This window comes from Penaeus vannamei, chromosome 26 (assembly GCF_042767895.1).
Source record: "Penaeus vannamei isolate JL-2024 chromosome 26, ASM4276789v1, whole genome shotgun sequence".
NCBI classification, from domain to species: domain Eukaryota; kingdom Metazoa; phylum Arthropoda; class Malacostraca; order Decapoda; family Penaeidae; genus Penaeus; species Penaeus vannamei.
In genome coordinates this window covers 21,207,222-21,231,497 of record NC_091574.1, presented here as the reverse complement: position 1 = coordinate 21,231,497, position 24,276 = coordinate 21,207,222, and the positions used below count along the sequence as shown (strand labels likewise).

At 35.9% G+C, this 24,276-nt stretch overlaps 3 protein-coding genes across 8 annotated transcripts in view; 2 read left to right on the top strand and 1 right to left on the bottom strand.

Annotated features, from left to right (window-relative positions):
• Positions 1–312: 312 nt before the first annotated feature.
• Positions 313–4,632, bottom strand: LOC113817395 (methylmalonyl-CoA epimerase, mitochondrial). 4 transcript variants are annotated; one of them, XM_027369436.2, is made up of 5 exons: positions 4,438–4,473; positions 2,791–3,041; positions 2,396–2,635; positions 1,026–1,155; positions 313–719 (listed from the first exon to the last, which is right to left on the bottom strand). In XM_027369436.2, exons 3-5 carry the CDS (start codon positions 2,593–2,595, stop codon positions 516–518), a joined length of 534 nt encoding a protein of 177 aa, XP_027225237.1. In that variant the 5' UTR covers positions 2,596–2,635; positions 2,791–3,041; positions 4,438–4,473; the 3' UTR covers positions 313–515. The 4 variants fall into 4 exon arrangements, with proteins under 4 accessions (XP_027225237.1, XP_027225236.1, XP_069996250.1 ...); XM_027369435.2 differs by lacking the exons at positions 2,791–3,041; positions 4,438–4,473 and adding an exon at positions 4,512–4,632; XM_070140149.1 differs by having other exon boundaries at positions 2,396–3,041; positions 4,438–4,593.
• A 7,029-nt stretch (positions 4,633–11,661) lies between these two features.
• On the top strand, positions 11,662–15,594 carry LOC113817392 (protein Mpv17). 3 transcript variants are annotated; one of them, XM_027369432.2, is made up of 4 exons: positions 11,662–11,856; positions 13,544–13,659; positions 14,285–14,506; positions 14,701–15,594. In XM_027369432.2, exons 1-4 carry the CDS (start codon positions 11,784–11,786, stop codon positions 14,851–14,853), a joined length of 564 nt encoding a protein of 187 aa, XP_027225233.1. In that variant the 5' UTR covers positions 11,662–11,783; the 3' UTR covers positions 14,854–15,594. The 3 variants fall into 3 exon arrangements, with proteins under 3 accessions (XP_027225233.1, XP_069996247.1, XP_069996248.1); XM_070140146.1 differs by lacking the exon at positions 11,662–11,856 and adding an exon at positions 12,011–12,545; XM_070140147.1 differs by lacking the exon at positions 11,662–11,856 and adding an exon at positions 12,941–12,961.
• A 2,044-nt stretch (positions 15,595–17,638) lies between these two features.
• The window catches only part of Mcm3 (minichromosome maintenance 3), a 7,482-nt gene continuing 844 nt past the window's right edge, over positions 17,639–24,276 (top strand). The window contains exons 1-14 of the mRNA XM_027369431.2: positions 17,639–17,809; positions 19,133–19,245; positions 19,623–19,831; positions 20,472–20,612; positions 20,808–20,974; positions 21,198–21,362; positions 21,497–21,633; positions 22,155–22,319; positions 22,450–22,797; positions 22,977–23,132; positions 23,286–23,436; positions 23,572–23,712; positions 23,864–24,023; positions 24,263–24,276. The exon at positions 24,263–24,276 is cut by the window's right edge and continues 177 nt beyond it. Coding sequence (XP_027225232.1) covers positions 17,729–17,809; positions 19,133–19,245; positions 19,623–19,831; positions 20,472–20,612; positions 20,808–20,974; positions 21,198–21,362; positions 21,497–21,633; positions 22,155–22,319; positions 22,450–22,797; positions 22,977–23,132; positions 23,286–23,436; positions 23,572–23,712; positions 23,864–24,023; positions 24,263–24,276 — 2,148 coding nt within the window. The 5' untranslated portion in view covers positions 17,639–17,728. The remainder of the gene's footprint in view (positions 17,810–19,132; positions 19,246–19,622; positions 19,832–20,471; positions 20,613–20,807; positions 20,975–21,197; positions 21,363–21,496; positions 21,634–22,154; positions 22,320–22,449; positions 22,798–22,976; positions 23,133–23,285; positions 23,437–23,571; positions 23,713–23,863; positions 24,024–24,262) is intronic.

Below are 24,276 nucleotides of genomic sequence, written 5' to 3'. Positions count from 1 at the left end.
TTTGTTTTATTTATATATTTACTTCCAAAATTTCCTCCAAAATTTGTAGGTATATATAATAGGTTTTATAATAACTGCACAGTTTAGCTGTTTGGCTACAACCTTCCTTGGAGGTCTGATCTGTAATTGTGATTTCTTCATTTGTTCAGTCAATTCTAATATTTCCGTCATGAAGGTTTACTATATAGTGTCCAAAAATCATGAAGAGGGTTTTTTCTTTCCCTTTTCCCAATCACACTGAGTAATTAGGAAAATCTATCTGACCACAGAATCATGATATCCCAAATAATGACTGAATAAAAACAAAGGAAATACAATGAAGATATTTATTTACACCAAAGCATTTTATGACTAACAAAAATATCTAGATGCTGCAGGGAAATCCTAATTAAATAAGAAATTACTTACAAGTAACTAAATACATGTTAGTCAGGAAGGTATAAAATACTCTACCCTACTGCTTTACACAACAACAGAATATGTGCCAAGGTCCCTTTAGTATCAATTCCTTTGAGCTAAGCTTCTTCAAGTTCTACGAGCACTCCTGCACAATCCTTGGGGTGCAGGAAAACTACAGGCTTCCCATGGGCTCCAATCTTGGGCTCCTTGCTGAGACAGCGAATTTTCTGTGCTTGTAGGTCAGCCATGGCAGATTTGATGTCATTCACCTCAATGCAGATGTGGTGCATTCCTCCATTCTTGTTCTTGTCCAAGAAGTTCTGAAAGAGAATATAAATATCTTTAAAATATATGTGAATACATTTTTTTTACAATGAAAAGATATTGGAGGGCTCAATTACTGCCACTTTTTTTTTCTTTATTTTCAGTTTTCTTGTCTTTGAAGAAATAAATATATGTATTTAAAATGCAACAGAAAGTACACTAATATGTCCAATATCCTCATTTAATCATTTGTATTTTCCAAGATGACATTCTTTCCTGACATAAACAAGAAGGATGAGTCTGTCAATAAATTAAATTATTACCAAACACAGCAAAAAGTAACCCATGAACACTTGACTCACTTGAATAGGGCTATTTTCTCCAAGTGGATGCAGTAATTCCAGTTTTGTGTTATCTAGCTTAACAAACACAGTGTATACACCATGTTCTGGCAGAGCTTCCACCTCACTAACCTCTGCTCCTAAGACATCCCTATTAGGATAAACAAACAGATTTTAAAAATCAATTAGATGATAGAATTTCCAAGAGTTTAAGCTTTTAACATGACCACTCTCCTTACAGGAAATGTTAATAATCCTGAATTATTTAAAATTAGGCATCTCTAATTATTGACCCTCTGCCCATGCAATCTGGCTAATAAAAAAAATAATAATAAAATAAAAAAAATAAAAATAAACTTCAAATATGTGCTACTAAGTTTAGTATGCTAACAGCAAGTCGTCAAATTTCTACTGCTTAATATTTGATGCTTTGATACATGACTAGCAAGTGAAATCAGATATAAAAACATATATTCTTTTTAATTTTTAGATAGGATAAACTACTAGCTGAACACACACTATAATTATCATGTTTGTTAAAGCAGTAACAAAAAACTATAAATATTGGTAAACCAAACATTTGTTAGTAAATACACATAATTCAAGTTGATAACTAATTTAATTACATGAATAACCATGCATTTTGCCTTCTGCTTCCAATAATGAATAAACAAATGCTAGCCTATGCAATCTTCAAGAAGTTTGCTGTGAAAAGCAGTATTTGAAGGTGAATTTGCAAACAAAAAAAACAAAAAAACATTGAATCGGTCATAGAGAACATGAACGCCAACACTGCTAGGTGTAAAGAAATAATCTAAACATAGTAAATCTTAGACCATGATTCTTTATCAAAGTATGTAGAAGTATGCTGCGGCCTCCAAGCTCTGTACTTTGGCAATAGTCATTGAACCTCTATCACAAGAGAAAGCCCTGTTGATTTACCCAAATAAGGAAACAGCCCACAAAGTACCTCGTCAGAATATCTAAAACGAAGACTTGTAGGCCTCTGACAAAGTACAAAGCTTGGGGGCCATGCCATTGCCTAGTGCAGTCCCATTGTAAATAAAATAATTTTCATATGGTGAAAGGTATGAAAAGAATTAATTACTTTCAGTGCAACATGGGTGATCAAGGTTTCAGAACTACATCTTTAAAAATGACTAATATTATGTTGTTATATAAAATAATTTCACAAATAAAAGTTTCTTATCAGAACTTGATTTAGAATATTAAAACAAGGCTTGCTCTGTTTAGAAAATTAAAATAATTTTCCCTTTCACATACCTTCTTCAATACAATCATTATATATATTCTTTACCTAATAAAAAAATATATATCAAATAAAAAGAAACACAACTAAAAACATTTTTAAAAGATAAAACAAAACTTACCTATAGAGTGCTGTACTCTTTTCCAGGTCTGGCGTAGCAATAGCCACATGGTTTAGGTTTCCCAACTTCCACAGTGCAGCAGGAACTTTGGTTTGTGGGCTTTGGTAAATTACTGCACTGTGGCTTATAAGACGACTGCTCAGTCCACCCATTCCCGAGAGGCGGGAGACAATTTGTGTAATGGGCCGCATGGATCTCATTGTGATAGTTTTAGTCTCTTTTTAATATACTATAACCTTTCTAAAAGAGAAAGTATTGGAAAAGAGTGAAATATAGCAAATATTTATATGCCCAAATTTAACTTTTCTTTATTATGTGTACTAATAAAGTCTATGCAATGCTCCTGACACATGAACTTCAATCACAAAAGAAAAAATCATATGTAATAATAATACGATATAGTTTTCTTAAAGCTTGAGAGTAGGAGCTGTGTCCTCCATTTCAACATTCTCCTGCTCTTCACGAATACGCTGTTCCTCCAGGCGCTTGGGCTTAATCTGAGTGAAGTAGTAATAGGAACGCGTGCCCACAATCAGCATCCCATAGAGGGTCAGGCCAACGCAACCTGCCACGAAACTCTTGTGGAGGATGTCAGCCCAGCGGTTCTGGATTGGCCTTCTCTTCATCACTGTCTGTTCAAGCTAACCTGTTGGTGAAAAGGAATATTGAATAATGGGACATATGCTTGTTAGGGAAGAGAGACAGAAAAGAGGGGAAGGAGGGCAGTAAAATATGGCTACAAAGTAGAAAACAAGACTAATGTACTTCCTACACTAGATAGGGCAAGCAAACCTCAACCATATATATTCAGTAAGACCAAATTTCAACTGCTTTCTTACATGATAATAAATAATCCAGGGAAGTCTATTCATCATCTAACATGGAACTAGCCCTAGTTCTACCTTGCCAGAATAGCTGTGGAGGGCCAGAGCACTCACTTGACACTCTAAACTATCAAGATGGACTTCAGGTTGTGGGCTTTCCAATAAGGAGTGGAATAAGGTGACATTGGATTTGGAAATAGCAATACCAATATAATTTGAGAAAGAAGAAGAAATGCTTTATCAAGAACTCCTCATCCTACGAGCTGAACTAGATGGTCGAGATCTTTTCATTATTCTGAACTCCAATTTTAGGACAAGTTGTTCAACTTATTTATTTTGAGCACCTCTGCAGCCCGGCCAAGAGAACAATATGATGTCATAACAATATTAGTATATATGCACTGAGGTTAATCTTTACAGTATGGATGCACCAAGTAAGGGCAAATTGAATGTGATATTCTTATAGAAGAGAAAAAGTTACTGTAATTGGTACAAAAAATCATTTGCAGAAACAAACAATATCACCACAAATAAAGGTAAAATATCCCGGAAGCTCTGTCTTGCCTTGCATAATGAGATGAAGACCATGTTTCCCAGGGGCTGTTGGGGAGCAGAGCCACCCATAAATCTTCCCTTCAGGCAGACGGACACGGTCAATTAAGACGACTTAGATTGATGAATAAATTTTGAGAAATGGAGTTGGGGACTTAGGCTCTGGCAACTGTGTCTGTACTGTAAAGAATTACCCACATTGATAGCTGCACATAATCATGATTAGTTAAAGCATGAGCAAGATGAGGAGTTCCAAATGCAGTATATGACGAGGATCTCTGAACACAGCATTAAAATCTAACGTGGGGGGGGGGGCGTCTAAACATGTACCAAACACTATACAACTTATTCTGAAATATCAGTCACATACATGATTAAGGAAGACTAGAAAAACTAAAGAGAAAAATCTGTTACCTTCCTACAGTTAAATAACATACACTGTATACTATACCACCTGTAAATACTTGTAATTTCGTACTATCATAAGATGACACACCCTCAAATGATAATTAAATCATGTAGATTGAATGTAACAATATTTTTATGTAATCAGGTGAAATGACCGAGTCGTCTGTTGTGCAACCGACAACCAATGAAGTCATATAACAATTTTATTCTGTAGTAATCTTAAAACCAAATTACATTGCCTCCATTCCACATACTTACATTAACGCACAACAAGCGTTTCACGGGATATTACACGTAAACCCCGGCCTTTTAAGACTAATCCCGAGACTCACTTCGTGTTTTCAGGTATACCGTCTTGGATCTTGACCAATGAGAATTAAGGAAAATTTTAGCCAATCACCACCGTCCTTCTCTGCTGTTAGAGATTTTGAGTATAAGTATTTAGAATACTATTCGAGAAGTATATTCAGATTATACCTTATTTGACAAAAGAAGTTTTTAATTTCATCTGATAGATGACCGTGAATGTAAAAAAAAATAATAGAATTAAGTAAATTTTATACGTCTTATCATAGGGTCTAGTATCAAATCTTGTGATATTTCCAAATAAAGAAACTGAGGAATTTATGTAATAAACTTTTATAAATCGGATGCTTCAATCAAACTGATATTTTTTAATTATCTCAATATTATTTTTGTACAGGGAGCATTCTGATTGGCTGCCTCGATCTGGCCTCTGATTGGTCGACTTCCCGGAGCCGAGCAAAACGTCAACAATGGAAGTGACGAGCAACTGGTTTAGCGAAAGCGGTTGTACTTTACAAGATATAATTCGAGAAAGTGAGAAGCTACCGTCGGGAGAACTGGAAGACTTACTGGACGAGGAGAGGTGCATCAGTTTAGCTCGAGGAGAAGGCGATGTGGAGGATGGCGGGTGTGTTATTCGACTTGTCGCGAGATCTCCCTCGTTCAGACACACCAATGGGTTTTCGTCTCGGAATAAAAGACTTTTGGTTGGATTCGTTGTTTTATCGGAAGCCAGAGTGATCGAGGTGTGTACTGGGATGCACGAGGAGTACTTCAAGACGGTGCACGGTTCGCTCTTGGGGGATTTCGGGGACTCGAAGCTATTCAAATGTGAACTCCAGTTTGAGAAATGTCAGGAAACTGTGGTGCTCAAGTTAAAAGGGACGTGTCATGGCGAGTCGGTGTGGATATATGGCTTTCATATCATGACTGTTGCTGATCCAGAGTGTGCGAACGCAATTTCCAAGAGTCGTTTTGGAAGTGAACACCTGTCGACTGTGCTGAGGGAAAAGGATGTCCAGATGTCAAAGGAAGCCATGAAATTCCGTCAGATGCTTGAGAGTTACAACAATGGCATGAAGGAAAAGGGCGATGCATTGCAGGGAGCAGACCCGATGAGTCTTATGTCAATGATGTTTGGTGGTATGATTCCATCGGCTAGACCAGATATGTTCCCCACTTCATTAGGGGAAGGAATCGCAAGAAAGAAAAAGGGGAGAGTAGAAGATGAAATAGAATCTGTGATAAGCAAAGTTGAATCAGAGACAAAGAGAGTTAAAGGGACTATAGATGGTAGTAAAGAAAGCAATCTTTATAAAGTAGAGAATGCATTGAAACACCTTGCTTTATATCCTGAAAATAAAGTGTTAAGAGAGAAGAATACAAGGGTGGCTGATGGTGGTGGTGACCCACCATTGCAAATGAACAAGCTTGTTGAAAAATTACAAAACTATATGGATGATGGCAGTACAGCTCCAAAATCCATGATGGAGTTGACCAATATGTTACAAAAATCAGTAGGTGTGGATCCTGGTCCAAACAGCTTTAATGTGTCGGAAAGAAATGCCATAGGGTTAAAGTCAAAGAATTCACTTGTGGACAACTGCCAGGAATCTAGTAGAACAGGATCAACAGAAGGACTTTGTAAATGTTCAAAATCAAGTCAAGATATCACTAGTGGGAATGTGATGCACTTGCAGGAAAATGCAGGAGCAGCTTCAATACAGCAGGATTCCAACAAAGATGTAGTTAGTGCTGATTTTGAAGATCGACTAGCAAAGCAAGTTGAGCTATTAATAGAGGAGAAATTAGCAGCAATGGAAGATAGACTGATGAAGAAGTTTGAACAGAAACTTGTTGAAAAAATTGATGAAGAAAATGTTAAGCTCAGCAAAATAGAAAATCTATTGGAAAGAATATATGAGAGATTATAATGGTAGTAACAGAGTTAGTTATAAAGATTTTATTGACTAGATTATTATATATTTATTAAAGATATGTATTTATACTATGCAGAGAAGTTTTTACTTGTATATATATATATAGGTATGCAGCAAATAAATATGTTTTGTAAATGTAACTTAGATATAATATATAATATTAAATCAAATATTATATCATTGTCTAGTATTCATTATCCAATAATTATACTGAGATATTTTCATTGTAATTGCTTTTATCACTCAAGAATTCATTGGTATATTTGATTGTGTCAGTTAATAGTAGAATTTTTTAATGATTGCCTTGAAAACCATCAGAATTTCTAATAAAGTTACATGATTGTCACTATTGTTCGAACGGTTTTGAAAAAGCTACAATTAAAGTTACAATTTAACGTTATGAAACCTTGCATAATTTCCTAAAAGTGGGAGATGTAATGTGGAAAATAAAGTAAAACTTTGCCACTGTATAATATGTACTTACACAAAATTGTACATAAAGAATTTAAAGATATATAAAAGTTATCTCTAACAGAATTTTGAAACATGAAAGTTTGTTAAAAGATAAAAATGATCCATAAGAACAGCAAGAATTGAATCTATGTTTTTAAATTATTGTGATAATAAGGAATCACTGAAAGAAATGGATATCAATGAATAAGAAAAATCTTTTTAATTGCCATACTGAATACCATGCAATTGGTAGTAAAGTTATTAATTTTCATGCATACTTTTCTACATGAATTCTGATATCAATTTTTAGCCATCCAAGTTATGGAAGAGAGTGAGAACAAATAATCAAGAAAATTGTTTTGAGAAAATTCAACACATTCACAAATATATGAAAATATATCAATACACATGTATGTATAAGTATATAAATATATATATACATATATATATACATATATATATACATATATATATATATATATATATATATAAACATACACACGTGTATAATTACATATGTACATTTATATATACACACATATTTATGTATACATATGTATATGTATATGTATATATACATATGTATATGTATATATATATACATATGCATATGTATATGTATATGTATATATACATATGCATATGTATATGTATATATACATATGTATATGTATATATACATATGTATATGTATATATACATATGTATTTGTATATATACATATGTATATGTATATATACATATGCATATGTATATATACATATGTATATGTATATATGTATATGTATATATATGTATATATGTATATATACATATATATATGCATATATGTATATATACATATATATATATATATATATATATATATATAAACATACACACGTGTATAAGTACATATGTACATTTATATATACACACGCATATATTTATGTATACATATGTATATGTATATGTATATATACATATGCATATGTATATATACATATGCATATGTATATATACATATGCATATGTATATATACATATGCATATGTATACATACATATGCATATGTATACATACATATGCATATGTATACATACATATGCATATGTATACATACATATGCATATGTATACATACATATGCATATGTATACATACATATGCATATGTATATGTATATATACATATGCATATGTATATGTATATATACATATGTATATGTATATATACATATGTATATGTATATATACATATGTATTTGTATATATACATATGTTTATGTATATATACATGTTTATGTATATATGTATATGTATATATATATGTATATATACATATATATATGTATATATACACATGTATCTGTATGTACATATATATATGCATATATGTGTGTAGACATATATATATATATATATATACATATATAATATGCAAGTATTGAAAAGTGTTGGCGCAAGGACACAGCCTTGCCTTACTCCTGAACTAACAGGAAAGATACTCGACAGGCCCCAACCATACTTTACAGCACTTTCAGTACCGGTATACAGGCTTGCTATTAGTTCAATAATCCTTGTTGGAATTCCTCTCAATCTCAGGATCTCCAAGAGTGATTTCCGTTGCACCGTATCGAACGCATTCTTAAGGACGTTCGCTGCAAGCATCCCACGCCCGAATTCATGGCGGCTATTAAGGACTTGGCAGTAGTGAATCCAGATTGCTCAGTAGGTGGTTTCTGATACGCCTCAGAAGGATGCAGGTGAGAACCTTGCCTGGTATACTGAGCAGTGCGATACCTCGGTGACTGCTGCAGTCCCATCGGCTCCCCCTTCCCCTTCCAGAGAGGGATGACCACACCCCTCAACAGGTCAGGGGGAACGGTACCGGACTGCCAGATGGCAGCCAGGACAACATGCAATCCCCCCGCCCCATAGGTTCACCACCACCAGCCTTTAATAGTTAAGTTGGGATGCTGCAGATACCCGCTGCTTTACCATTCTTCAGCTTTGGATATCGCCCCCTAACTTCAGTTAAGGAGGGTGGATCCTCACTGATGGGTGGGTCCGGCAACGGAATCACGGTATTACCCGCATCCAAGTTAACTGCTGGTGAGTCAACCTCACAGAACTGCTCAAAATACTCAGCCCAACGCTCCCGCACCACAACAGGATCTGAGACTATCAGGCAACGTACTAAGCGAACTGCCGTCACCTGTGAAGAGGGCTTGGAGTTCAGCTTTCTCAGGACTTGGTATGCAGGACGAAAGTCATTTACTACGAAATGGCCTTCGACCTCCTCTGCAAGACCCAATAAATAGTTCCTTGTTTCTTCTAAACAGTGACCGAGTTCAGCGGACCTGAGAACGGTGCAAATCCCCTGTCAGTCGAGCCGCACGATTAACATCTGTGACTTCGAGTGTCTCCTGCGAGATAAAATTCTGTTATGCTCTCGGGCGATCACCAATCGATTCTTGGGCTGCATCAAACGTTTCGAGCTTGAAGGTGTCCCACAGAAGTACAGGGTCCGTCAGATTGTCGAGCGCTGTGAAACGACCAGAAATTGCCTCAGGAACCCCCCGGGCACACTCCCCCTCTTTCAGCCTGTCCAATTGAAACACCCTAGGGTGATCAATGGACCGTTGGGGAGTTTTGAAGTGGATCTGGAGGGTAACCACGACTAATCTATGGTCAGTACCACAGAACTCGGCACTCCTATACCCCCTGCAATTTTGGAGGATTCTCCAACGAGTGATCGATCTCCTTGGCTGCATTACCCGCATCGCTGTACTATGTTCAACGATGTGGGTCTAAACGCTGGTACCAGGAGCCTGAAATCCTCAATTTCTTGGACCTTGCAAAGTCCCGGAAAAGGAGGCTATTCTCACTGCCGGCATCAGCTCCCGAACCATGGGGACCGACAGGCATCTCATGGCCAGCTCGATCACAGCCAGATACCGCACTGAAGTCACCCAGAACAATACGAATATCTCGCCGAGGACAACGACGTAGAACTCTCACGTCGAGTTTTCGAACGGTAGCCCCTACCGTTGTTCGAAAACTCAACATACACAGAAATCAGAGACATGAAGCCTAATGCTAGCTTCAGTCTCAATACCATTATACATACGCTCATCGAACGGAGTAACCTCTACTGCCAAGGGCTGGAGTCTGCTGGAGATGGCTATGGCTACTCCCTGAAGATAGTGACTGTCACTGTGGCCCGACCAGTAATAGGTGTAGCCACCAACACTGATCGTGCCGCTGCCAGGTCTTCTCACCTTCGAGAGAGCAGCCACAACTCTCAGGCTCCCCTGTTCCCTCGATAGTAGAGGCAACCGATCATTCTGACGCAAAGAACGGACGTCCCAAGCCCCCATCTTGGCTTCCCGCCTGATGTTCATCCTCGGGTAGTCACGCCGGGTGGACGCCACCTCTGCCACTCCCGCCGACGCTGCACCATATAAAAGGGGTCGGTAGACTGTGGGGCCCATTATCCACCTGTGGGGTTCCCTAGGGCTTTGCCCCACAAGCTTCATACAGGGTTTTCGGCTGCCGGAACAAAGGTGGGACGAGTAGCTCCCGTTCCTATCCTGCGCCGCAGCAGTCGCCCTCCTCACGGGGCTCACCGTCTGCCTCACGCATACATATATACATGTGTATATGTATATGAGTGTGTGTGTGTGTAGGCTGTGTATGCGCGCGCGAGTGTGTGTCTGTGTATTGTAATATATACACACACAAATACACACACACACACACATACACACACACACACACACACACACACACACACACACACACACACACACATATATATATATATATATATATATATATATATATATATATGTGTGTGTGTGTGTGTGTGTGTATACATATATACATACACACACACATACACACACACACACACACACACACACACACACACACACACACATATATATATATATATATATATATATATATATATATATATATATATATATATATATTACGTATATATATATATATATATGTAATATATATATATATATATATGTCTATATATATATATATATATATATATATATATATATGTATATATATATATATAAATGAAAATGAAACTAGCCACAATGAGAATTGAGAATAAGCGTGATGTTTCGAACTCTTCTCGAGTCCCTCATCAGACAAATACCGAAATCTGATCCATTTCGGTATTTATCTGATGAGGAACTCGAGAAGTGTTCGAAACGTCACGCTTATTCTCAATTCTCATTGTGGCTTGTTTCATTTTCATTTTTGTGTTCACGTGATTGTGTTTGTGCTTGTGTTCATATATATATATATATATATATATATATATATATATATATATATATATATATATATATATATATATTTATATATATACATATATATACATATATATATATGCATATATATACATACATATATATATATATATATTTATTTATTTATTTATTTATTTATATATATATACATATGTATCTATATACACATATACACACGTATATATATACATATATATATATATATATATATATTGTCCAGGGAAGCAGAAAATATAAAAGTAATTATTCACATTATAATTTTATGCAATGCTTGTTGTCATGGCAAATTCCTAGTCGCAACTCCATTGCCGAAAACAATAAAATATTATCTCTATCCAAACATAAAATCAGTACTATATCTTTCCATTTGGTGATATTAGCCCTGATCTTTATATATACAAAAGTGTCCTATCATACTAAATGAAAAAGACCAAAATAACATCATAAAAGGAAAGCGGTAAAAGAGTGCGGATCGCGCCGAGATTAACAACAAGAGATAAACAGAGGAAGCAATTTTCGTAACTATTTCAATTCTCATTTGCATTATCTTCTCGCGGACTGACAAGAACCCACTTCCTCGCCATAATGAGCCTAATTAGGAGATCTTACTCTCACTTACTTCATAAGTATCCTATGGCTGTCCAGTCAATACAAGCAGGTTAGTAGATTGAACTTTATCTTGATCTGAAATATTGAATTTGATAATGAATTAAATTAGGTTTATTATATATTTGTATATATATATATATATATATATATATATATATATATATATATATATATATATATCTTTTTATTTTGATTTATGTTTTTTTATTTTTTATTTTTTTATTTTTTGGTTGTTTGCTTCGTTTATAATTATGTAATAGTTTGTAATATTGATAGATATTAATGGTCGAAAAATACACTATATGTGGATGGGATTCTTATGTAAATGTAATGGGGGTAATACTTGAGGAGATGGAATGTTCATATTTTCCTTTTTTTTCTCCCTATCCCCAACGATTTTAGGGGGGCATGTGGGGAATTGTTTTTTTTTTGGGGGGGGTACCACACACAGGCCCCCCACACAATATTTGATTTGACAGCTGTAAAGTAAGTTCATTTTTCGTAAGGATGAGCCAAAATTCCCACAAAATTACCCTTTTAAGGTTATTTGAAGGAAATTAAAAAAGTAAAAGAAAGGGCCAAAATGAAAAACCCGAGCCAAGAATTGCATTTCATATGATAATGAAAATGCAAAAATTAAACACTCAAGCCAAGATTCGGCCTTGGAAGATTTGACACTGCATTGCAGGAATGAATGAGCGAATGCATCCCAGCCCAAACAAATAAACTAATATAAAGGTAGCAGTATGCCCCTGGACCTCCCTACGATCGCCATGCTTCTTTAGCTGATTGCCGTGCTTCCCTAGCTGACTGCCGTGCTTCCCTAGCTGACCGCTGTGCTTCACTAGCTGATTGCCGTGCTTCCCTAGCTGACCGCTGTGCTTCCTTAGCCAATTGCTGTGTTTCCCTAGCTGACCGATGTGCATGCTTAGCTGACTGCCATGCTTCCCTAGCCGATTGCCGTGCTTCCCTAGCTGACCGCAGTGCTTCCCTAGTCGACCACCGTGCTTTTCTAGCCAACTGCTGTGCTTCCCTAGCCGATTGCATTGCTTCCCTTGCCGACCGCTGTGATTCACTAGCCGACTGCCATGCTTCCCTAGCCATCCGCTGTGCTTCCCTGGCCAACCGCTATGCTTCCCTAGCTGGATTATAAGGTGTTTTGTTATTAAGATATACTACATATGTATTTTCATTGCACTTTTGTATTTATATTATTTTGTCGCCTTTAGTAATTTTGTTTTGTCTGAAATTTTAAATGTGTTTATTTTCTCATACACACACACACACACACACACACACACACACACACACACACACACACACACACACACACACACGCACACACACACACACACACACACACATACACACACACACACACACACACACACACACACACACACACACACACACATACACACACACACACACACACACACGCACACACACACACACACACACACACACACACACACACACACACACACACACACACGCATGCACACACACACACATGCACACACACACGCATGCACACACACACATACATGCACACACACACGCACATGGACATGCTCACGCACATGCACACGCACACACGCACACGCACACACATACACATACACATACACACATGTATATATGAACTCATTATTGGCCTCCATGTAGGCTACTTATATAAACTTATATGAGTAGCAAGGGTGGCTGTCGTTAATTGCCATTTTTCCCAATTTCAGGCGTACTAATGGGAGCTGGAGATGTCATTTCACAGTTTGTCATTGAGAAAAAATCTACGAGTCAGTACGAATGGCAGCGTACAGCACGCTTCATAGGCCTTGGCACTTTCTTTGTGGTGGGTCATCTTCTTTGATTGATTGATGTGTTATTTTATATTTGTTTTATCTCAAATTCCCATTAAGGATGTATTATGTAGGTAGAAGTAGCAGCTTTTTTCTCTTTTTCTCATTGAAGAAATAATAGATACCAATTTTGTTTTAATAACTTTTTATTGCTAGTGTTCAAGCATATATGTGACTATTGCAAAGTATTAAAATCTGTATTTTATTATAGCAGCAGAAACTAGTAGAACTAATTGTAGGCTAATAATTATTTATTTTTAGAGAGAGAAGTGTAACTTGATTATTTTATTCAGTCATGTATTAATGTGAACCTATCTAGGAAAGGAAGTAGTCCCCACCTTCAACTATACCCAGACAGACATGTCATATCCTGTAATTTTCTTTAATCAAAAGATACAGCAAATTGGAATATTCCAGAACCTGGGATGAGTATTTTTTTTTTTTCTTTCTTTCTTTTGATTTCCTGCTTATAATTGTCAGCTCTTTATTGACTAGAATGAGTCAGGGTAAGCCTAGCTTAATTGATGAATGAAAGTATATGGACTTATGAATTCAAGTTTTACATAATTATCAGCATAATCTTATGTATACATTAATTGCTTTCCTCTTGAATTATAGGGTCCAACACTGAAAGTATGGTATGGCATACTAGATCGCAGAATTGGCTCAGGATCAACAGTGAGAGCCTTGAAGAAAGTGGCCTTTGACCAGGGCATCTTTGCACCATGCTTCCTGGGGTCATTCCTGACTGTGCTGGGTGTCACACAGGGGAATAGTCCACAGAAGATAAAAGAAGAGATTAAAAATAACTATGTGGATATCATATTGACTAACTGGACTGTAAGGAAATCTCCTGTTAATTTCTTTGCTAATGTTTTTATGATTTTTGTCCCTTTGTCTTTTGAAGCCAGTGATGATATTAGATCAGAATTAGTTGTTCATATTTTTCTTACCATTTCACTTGGATAAATCTCTTGTCAGGGAGTCCATATACATATGATAGGTAATGCAAGCATTTTTTATTGACATTTCAGGTTTGGCCAGCTGTGCAGATCTGCAATTTTGCCTTCATCCCTTTGCAACACCAGGTTCTTATTGTGCAGATATTTGCACTATTTTGGAACACTTATTTAGCCTGGAAGACAAATACAGGAGTAAAGGAGCAGATTAAGTTAACAGAGAATTGATTTTTAATTTGATATAAAGCCATAAACTGGAAATATCAAATTCCCATTTAGAGCAGCTGTTTTATTTTTTTATGTGTATCATAATATAATACTAACAACCTCAATAGTTTAACTCATTTGGTTAGCTTTTATTGTTTTGTTAGATAATGTATACACAATATACTGTGCAATATATGTAGACAAGATGATTTTAAAAAATGCTCAAGTATTCAGGGAAAATTCATCTTTACACAATAATGCATTGATTCATGTGTGCTCTCTGTCAAGTGCCATATTTCATTAAATGTTTATGATGTGTTCTTACCTGGCATCCTCTATGTTTTATTCATCCATATGTTGTTTTCTCTGCCACTGAAGAATTGTAACAACAGTTAATTTTTTATCCAGAACATCTGTTGGGTTGTTATGCTTTTGTGTTTTTATGCTTTTATGCTTTTGTTGTTATTGCTTTTGCATCATGTGATGTGGGTCTAGTCCTTGTTTTGCTCAATGTGGTAAAAGTTATCTTTGTTATTAAAGAATTTTGTGTGTTAATTTAGACTGATATTCTGTATCACCTGTTTTGGCTTAGAAAAATGAATTGTTAAATTTTTCCCTTTTGCATTTATTTGTGATTTTTGTTATTTTTATACTCTATGTGGATGTATGATTAACAGAGCTGTGATGAATGACTGTTGTAGAAAAGAAATTTACATGAAGTATATGTAGTATATATATTTTTCTTGTAAATTATATAACACATCTGTTCTTTTTTTATTATCCCATCTGCATTAATATGCTAATGATTATAGAAATGTTCAGCTTGATCATAAAATGATGGCAATGTTTTCTAAAATTTATGAAATTTTTATATTATTATTGCTACACACTTCAACAGTTTGAGAAAATAAGCAAGAGTAGATATTGTAAATAAGAGAACAAAACAGTTTTGTGCAAGGCCATGGCAGGAAAAGTTTCTGTTCTATATGTGAGACAGTTCATTATTGTTCATTTCTGTAGTGTGTAATAAGTATAAGATTTTTGCAAACATGTGTGATATGAAATCTATATATAGATTTATTATAGCGAAGGTCTGAAATCAATGCACAGAAATTGGTTTTATGAATAATAGCTAATTTTTAAAAAATGGATCTAGCACAATGAAATTTTAAGTTTCTAATAGTTATGCCCAAAAGAGACAAACCAATACAAGTGAATACCATTAGGTCAACAGTAAGAAATGAAGTGCAGTATTTTTATGTGCATTTCCCAAAGTGAAATAGCTTCAGGTAATTTGTAAACAAAGGAAAAATGAACTCTGAAGGTTGATTCAAAGATCATGTGGTACTCCATAGTTGTGGAGTTTGATTTAATAACTGTTATTGAGTTTCAACATGACAAGTCTCCTAGGATTTGATACAATGAGTGCTAGGAAACTGTGATTTTGACATGAGGCGATCATTGCTAGCTTTTTCACAGACTTTAAAAATAATGTTTGATTAAAAGGCTTATGCTACATGCAATGCAAAATACTTGTAGTTTAATTTCTGAAAATAATTACATACGGAAAAGTATGTTAGATTAAGCCAGACACAGTAAGATGCTAGATGGAGATAGAAGATGAGAGTTAAAAATAAGGAGTGATAGACAAGAAAACATGGCAGGAAAAAAGGCAACTGTAAAAAAAAAAAAAAAAAAAAAAAAAAAAAAGTTGATTTCAGTTTTACATATTTCATTTTTGTAATGGCTTCAATATTGTTAAATGTACTTATAAATTCCAGGAAGGTGAATCTACATTTTGATAGTATTTACAGTGTCAATATCATTTTCTTATGAATTCCCAATGTAGAACATGTCTTGACTCTTGTCGCATAGAGTTTAGATCAGTGAGTTTGTCTCTGAGAAGAGAAAAAGGTAATTAAAGACAAGCAAAGGAAATGAGACAAAATATAATGTGCTCTACAATCCATGATGTCAATAAAAAGTGTCTTATAATAAACTCACTGTTAATACTACATATGTCACTCGACCTTGTGAATAAAGGGAGTACGTTAACATGATATATATGAAACTTGCTGTTGAGCTGAAACCAGACTCAAGAACAGAGACAGAAAGAGAGGAAGGAGAGGAGACGTGGGAGAGAGAGAAGGGGTGAAAGAAAAACAATTCAGCATAGGCATGGAACAAAAAAAAGAAAACATAATCCCTTCCTTTCTAAACATGTCCTTTTTACCGATACCCGATTCGAAAATCCTTATCATTAAAATGCCCTCCTTTCTCTAACCTTCCACTTCTAAAGTCCCCCATTATAAAAATTGTTTCACATTAAAATATTCCTATTCATATCCTGGTGATATTTAAATTCCCCATGGTTAAAAATCCCGCCATATTTAAAAGTCCCGCCCTTTCACCCTAGCAAAATTTCCCCCGTATTTAAAAGCCCGCCATTTCACCCCAGCAAACTCACCCATGTTTAATAGACTCACCCACCCACCCCAGTAAAATTTGCCCTTTCACCCCAGGAAAATCCCTCTTATCTAAATCGTGCCATATCAAATCCCCATATATTTAAAGGTCTATCACTTTCACAGGAAAATCACTCAGATTTAAAACTCTTTTTCCCCGGCAAAAATAACCCCATTTTTTAAAGTCCCATCCTTTTACCCCCCCCCCCCCCCTCACAAACACACTTCACCTCCATATTTAAATGTCCCGCCCGTCTGCCTTCTAGCACCCTCTGCGTCGCACTTCCCCTTCCGGCCAACAGATGGCAGCACCGCCTTTCCCGCGCTTTTCGTTGTCGTTTTCGCGCCAAAAATCAGAGTCGGTGCGGACGCGGCGGAAGAAGGACGCGAGAGCAGTTTTCTTTCCGAAATATTTGTAAAATCGAGATAAAATGGCCGCCGCTACGGACGTCGTGATCGACCAGCGCATCCGGGACATCCAGAGAGAGTACTTGGAGTTTTTGGAGGATGATGTGAGTCAGATTTTGATGTTTTAAGAGGGAGTCTGAAGGGATAAACATTCTCTCAGAAAAGATTCTCTCGTTTATCTCGCTTTATCCCCATTTCTCCCTCATTTATTCATTATTTGTCTACAATTTCCACGGACAACGTAGCTGGTTACGATTCTTGATACGTTCTAAGGCGGGATTTTCACTAACAATACGTATTTAAGGAGAAAATAAGAGAAAAAAAAACACGACCGGGATGTGTCTTCCTTACCGGGAAATTCGGAACAAAGCTTTTGACGAATTTCATGATTTGTTTTATTTATTTATTTATTTACTGATGATTATTTTTTATTGATTAGATTTTTATTTCAAAGCAAATGTGTGAAATAGGGGAAATAAAAATTGACGAGGTTTAAGCGAAAAAATATAACAAAAAATGTGATGTTTATCTTAACTCGAAGCCTTAAAGAATACTGTTATTATTTCTCTTTATTTTAACCTTTTTTTTATTCCTTTTTCGTCTTCATTTTCCATGTATTATTCTTGTTTTTTATTTTCCATTCCTTTGTTGTCCTTATTTTCCACGTTTTGTTTATTTTTCTTATTTTTCAGTCCTATATTGTCCTTATTTTCCATATTTTATTTATGATTTTTCTTTGTTACCTTCACTTCCTCTACTCATTATTGAAGTCATGACTAATGGGTTATTTTTTCTGTTTATTAACCTTGTATTGTTTTCTGTCGTGTTTGCCAGCTTAAAAAGTATATATTATTTTATTCATCTGTTTGTTTATTACCTATTGTTGTTGTTGTTGTTTTTATTTATTTTTATTTATTATTATTATTATTATTATTATTATTATTTTATTTATTTATTTATTCATTTCCTTTTTTGATTCTACGATGGATAAATTTCTAGTGTGCATTTTTGAAACATTTTTGTAACTTTTTTAGTCATGAAGGAGTTTTAGATTTAATGTTATCTAGATTTATATTATCTGGATTTAGTATAATATGAGTGGATTTAATATAATGACTGAAGAATATGCATATATAGTTGTTCTTTCAAAATGTAATCCAGTTATATCATTTCAGAAATTTACAAATTTTTGTGTCGCTCTTTTCATTTGTTATGAGAATGCAAATGATCTCCATTATCTCTCTGTATTCCTTGTTGTCGAGCTTTATTTTCCAGTGTGAACTCTGCTTTCATATACATGTGTCCCATATTTACTAAATTTTCTTTCCCCTGTATTCACAACTTCCCTCGTCCCACTCCTCATTTTCATTCGCATATCTAGTAATTGATTATTCTCACTCCTCAATCTCCCTCACCTTTTCTTACAGGAAGACTCTGGTGTGTACACTCAGCTGGTGCGCGACATGGTGGCCAATGGGGAGTGTCGCTTGAACGTCAACATCAATGATCTGCGCAAGAAGAACCCCCAGCGTGCCTCAGGGTTGGTGTCAGAGGGCTTGAGATCTGATTCTTTGTACACCTCCCTTCCTTCCTTCCTTCCTTCCTTCTTTCCCTCCTTTTCCTCCTCTCCCTTCCTTCCGTCCTTCCTTCCTTCTGATATATTTACTATGTTTAGGTTTGATTGATATGTGTTTGAAGTGATATAAACTAGATGACCTAGAGATATTATTAGAAATTATTTGTTACCATTTGACTGCCTATACCACATACCATGTAGATGATGTTCAATAGTTTAAGCCAAAAAAGGATGAATGAAAAATAAAAATGAGAATTGGCTGTTAATGGCAACTAGTCTGTTAAGAGGTTAGGTGTTTGGTAGAACTTGCCTTAACCATACTCATCTGTTATTCCCTCCAGCCTCTTGAACTCTGCCTTTGAGGAACTGCCAGCATTCCACCGGGCATTAAAAGAATTTGTGGCCGCTGTTGACACCAACTACGCCAAGACCACAGAGGAATTGTTTGTGGGTTTCGAAGGCAGTTTCGGTAGCAAGCATGTGTCTCCGAGAACGCTCAACACCAGGAACCTTGGCAATTTGGTCTGCGTTGAAGGCATTGTGACCAAATGTAAGGGTGTTTATTTTCCTTTTTGTTATTGGTGTTCATATTCATTTATTTTTCTGTTTGTTTTGTTTCACTGGATTCACTGCCACTTTTTTTTCCTTTCGTTATTATTCATCCTCCTTATTTTTCAACCTTTTCTTCTTCCTTCCTATTTCTCCTACTTGTATATCTTTGTTATTATTACTGTTTTATTACTTAATAGAGAGAATCAGTATGTTGGTAGTATCAACGTTCACTGTTACGTATTCCAAGTCTATTTGCCTTTGCTCCCTGGAGAGGCAAATAGACCTGCAAAACTTCCTCTCATTTATTTTCAGCAAAATAGTTGACTTCCATAGCAATTTGTTTCATCTACCTGAATATATGTTTGTTGTTTATTGGCCTTTGCTGAAGACTTAGCCTTACTGTTGCTCCATCTAGTCCTATTTGGAATGATTACCTACCATTCACTTGTTTATTTTTCTGTGTCCCATATGGAGGTTACATGGGGAAGTCATTTAAAAGAAGAATTCTACTATTACTAAAGTTTGTGTATCTGTCTATATCTATTTTTAAGTGAGAGAGAGGGAGGGAGATAATTTTTATTGCCTTTACTATTTGTCTAATTCACTTTTAATGTCTATAATCATTTTCCTTCCACCAGGTTCCCTTGTGAGGCCAAAGGTGGTGAGATCAGTCCACTATTGTCCAACCACCAAGAAAACTTTAGAACGAAGATACACAGACATGACCTCATATGACCCATATCCTTCCACTGCCATCTATCCTACCAAGGATGATGATGGTAAGGATACTGACTTTGTTTTGAGGATATGAAATTTCACTTGTGGTGCCATATAAAAACTTCATTTAGTCTGTATTAGGTTTTGAGTTTGTTCTGAAATTAAACATGTAAAATTAGTTTGTCATATTGTATCATTACTAATTATTCATCTCTCAGTTGCTATTGGGTTTCATAAGTTTCCTGAATGATTTGCAGGAAACCTTTTGGAAACTGAGTATGGGTTGTGTGTATACAAGGACCATCAAACCATAACCATTCAGGAAATGCCTGAGAAGTCTCCTGCTGGTCAGCTGCCTCGCTCTGTTGACATTGTCCTTGACAATGACCTGGTTGACAAGTGTAAACCAGGAGACAGGGTTCAGGTTGGTAGATATGCTTTGGAATGTTTGATTTTGTTTTATAATAGTAAGATGATGTTGGAATTTTATCTTTCATTTCATTTGGTTTCTTTATATGTGTGAGGCTTGCAATTTTCCATGAGGTCAGGAAGGTAACACTAAAATTTTGATCTTCAAGAAACAGCCACCTGACTCTCAGTAATGAATGGTATATTAATAATAAATTCTCCTTTTTCTCTTGAATCAGATTGTTGGCATCTATCGTTGTCTGCCCAATAAGCAGGGAGGGTTCACCAGTGGTACATTCCGTACCATCCTCATTGCCAACAATATAATCCTCATGAACAAAGAAGTTTCTCCCCACATTTCAACAGATGATGTCTACAAGTGCAAGAAATTCTCCAAACAGAAGGTAAGGGACCTGTGGTATTTTAATTGTGGGAGAACTTGCTTTTATTTCAGAGGATATTGATCAAATATTGGAACTCAAATCTTTTCAAATTACAATATCACACAATCCACTCAGCTATACATCTTATTTTCCAGGGACTTGATGTGTTTGAGTTGCTCTCAAAGTCCCTTGCTCCCAGTATCCATGGTCATGAGTACATCAAGAAGGCTCTCCTCTGCATGTTGCTTGGAGGTGTGGAGAAGGTGCTGCCAAATGGTACAAGGCTTAGGGGGTAAGTTCCTTTGTAGTTAGTGTAGTATTTTAGTTTGCTTATACTTTCTCACTTTGTGACTCTCTAGCAAACTTTCTGGAGATAAGGGATATTCACCTATCCATTAAACCTAAAGATTAAAAGTAACTGTTTGGTTTCAATGAACTAATGTTAAGACATTATGTATCCATTTGATAGAAAAGAACACTTGTATTTTCTTAAATGACAGTTATTTTTCTCCAAAACATTAGACAACCATTTACACTGAACAGTAAAGTATTCTAAGTAGGATAGTACCTCCAGTACTGAAGACCTTTGCATTAGATTTTCAGTATATTTTTTGTTTAATTGTTGATACAGTTCCCTTTATTTAAGTGAAACTTATTTCTTTGCTTGATGATAAAGTAAAGCAGACTTTCAATAAATATATTTTTAACCATAGTTTTTTATATCACAGATAAAAGTATATTATATTTTGACTTCTACTTCAACAATATAGTTTGTAAAACAATCAATTTATAGTTTTGTTTGCAATTCCACAGTGATATCAACGTTTTGTTGATTGGTGACCCTTCAGTGGCCAAGTCCCAGCTGCTCCGTTATGTACTGCACACTGCACCTCGTGCTATCACAACAACTGGTCGTGGGTCCTCAGGTGTAGGTCTCACTGCTGCTGTTACCACTGATAATGAAACTGGAGAAAGAAGGTAAAGTAATTTTGTTATTTTATTGTTTCATTAACTTTCAGATGTGATGTATTTTGCTACGGCCAGTTGTCCTTAACTGTAGTTTTTACTAAATTCTTGAAGCTTATATATGCTATTCTAATTTTCACAGATTGGAGGCTGGTGCTATGGTCTTAGCTGACAGGGGTATTGTGTGTATTGATGAGTTTGACAAGATGAGTGACATGGACAGAACAGCCATCCACGAAGTCATGGAACAGGGAAGAGTTACCATCTCAAAGGCTGGTATTCATGCTCGTCTGAATGCCAGGTGCTCTGTCCTGGCTGCTGCTAACCCAGTGTATGGTCGGTATGATCAGTACAAGACTCCCATGGAGAACATTGGGTTGCAGGATTCTCTCTTGTCACGTTTTGATTGTCTGTTTATCATGCTGGATATTGCTGACCCTGAGAGTGACCGAAAGATTTCTGACCATGTGGTGCGCATGCATCGTTACAGGTACGTCAAGATATTATTATTATTATTATTAATTTTTTATTGTTATTATTTTGTTGTTGTAGGACATGATTGAAAACAAGTACCCATAGAATTTGAATGGATATGTAAAAGTTTCAAGTGTTATAAGGGTGATTTTCTTGCTTTTACTTTATTATATTTATGGAAATTATGATCCACAGAGCTGCACATGAGCAGGATGGTGAAGCTTTGCCCATGGGTCTTGGTGTGGATATGCTGTCAACTCAGAATCCAGATGAAGCAGAGGATGAGGGAGTTGACACACCCATCTATGAAAAATATGACGCTCTCCTCCATGGCAGCCTGCGATCCAAGAAGTAAGTTTTTTTTTCTTCTTCTTCTTCTTCTTCTTCTTCTTCTTCATTTCTTTGTTAATCTGGCTTTTAAGATATTGATCATGACATATAATATATAATTCACAAGCTAACCTTTATGCTGAAAATATGCTCTAACAATGCTATATCTTCAAGGGACAAGATTGTAAGTATGAAGTTCATGAGAAAGTATATCCACATCGCCAAGAGCATCAAGCCAACACTGAGCAAAGAAGCTTCTGAGGTCATTGCTGAGGAGTATTCTCGTCTGCGTTCCCAAGACACAGAGCACACAGACATGGCAAGAGTAAGTTGCTTGATTTGGTTATTGTGTCACAGGTTTTCTTGAGGATGTTAAGAATATGCACATTAATTATAAGTTTGTAATTATAATGTTGCCTCATATTTGATTTAAGTGATATTCTGTTAATGCTCTCATCAGACTCAACCGGTAACTGCTCGAGCTTTGGAAACTCTGATCCGTCTGTCAACTGCTCATGCCAAGGCCAGACTGTCTCGTGTTGTGGAAGTAGAAGATGCAGATTCTGCAATTGAAATGGTATCCTATGCCTACTTCAAGAAGGTCAGTTGTTCAATTTGTTTTGGAGACTCAATGTTTTGTGTAAGAAGTGTATTTTGATTATGTACAAGGTTTTATTCACTGCATATAGCATAGGAAATACATTCAAAATGCTTTTGTATGTTAACTCACATGCTCCCCAAACTCCTTTTAGGTTATGGAGAAGAAGAAGCGCAAGAAGGATGATGAAGAGAGTGCAACAGAGACAGAAGGAGAAGAGGAGGAAGAGGAAGGAGGAAAGAAGAGGAAGAGGAAGCCCACAGGAGACCAGCCAAAGAGGTCCAAGAAGGCAAAGAAGCAGCCTGGTGAAGAAGGTGTGTAAATTCTCATTAAGTTTAATACATTGTGGAAAAATATGAATGAATTTAAATTTCTTCAGAATTGTTTAGGTTTAATTCCAGAATTTAGCTGTATACAGTGTCTTTGATTCAGTTTTTATTAAGTTGATATTTGTGTAATGGGATGATTTATAAACACATCAGGGGCAAGCTAATTAGACTTTAATTTCTGTAGTCACACAAGATCCATACTAACATTTTTATTTGTTTTTCAGGATATGACCCATAT

Coding starts and splice junctions, on each gene's coding strand:
- LOC113817392 (XM_027369432.2), top strand. CDS start 11,784: ATGAGCCTAATTAGGAGATCTTACTCTCACTTACTTCATAAGTATCCT. Junction 11,857..13,543: donor TGTCCAGTCAATACAAGCAG/GTTAGTAGATTG, acceptor TCCCAATTTCAG/GCGTACTAATGGGAGCTGGA. Junction 14,507..14,700: donor TCATATTGACTAACTGGACT/GTAAGGAAATCT, acceptor TTGACATTTCAG/GTTTGGCCAGCTGTGCAGAT.
- LOC113817395 (XM_027369435.2), bottom strand. CDS start 2,595: ATGAGATCCATGCGGCCCATTACACAAATTGTCTCCCGCCTCTCGGGA. Junction 1,156..2,395: donor AAGAGTACAGCACTCTATAG/GTAAGTTTTGTT, acceptor TTATCCTAATAG/GGATGTCTTAGGAGCAGAGG. Junction 720..1,025: donor GAGAAAATAGCCCTATTCAA/GTGAGTCAAGTG, acceptor ATTCTCTTTCAG/AACTTCTTGGACAAGAACAA.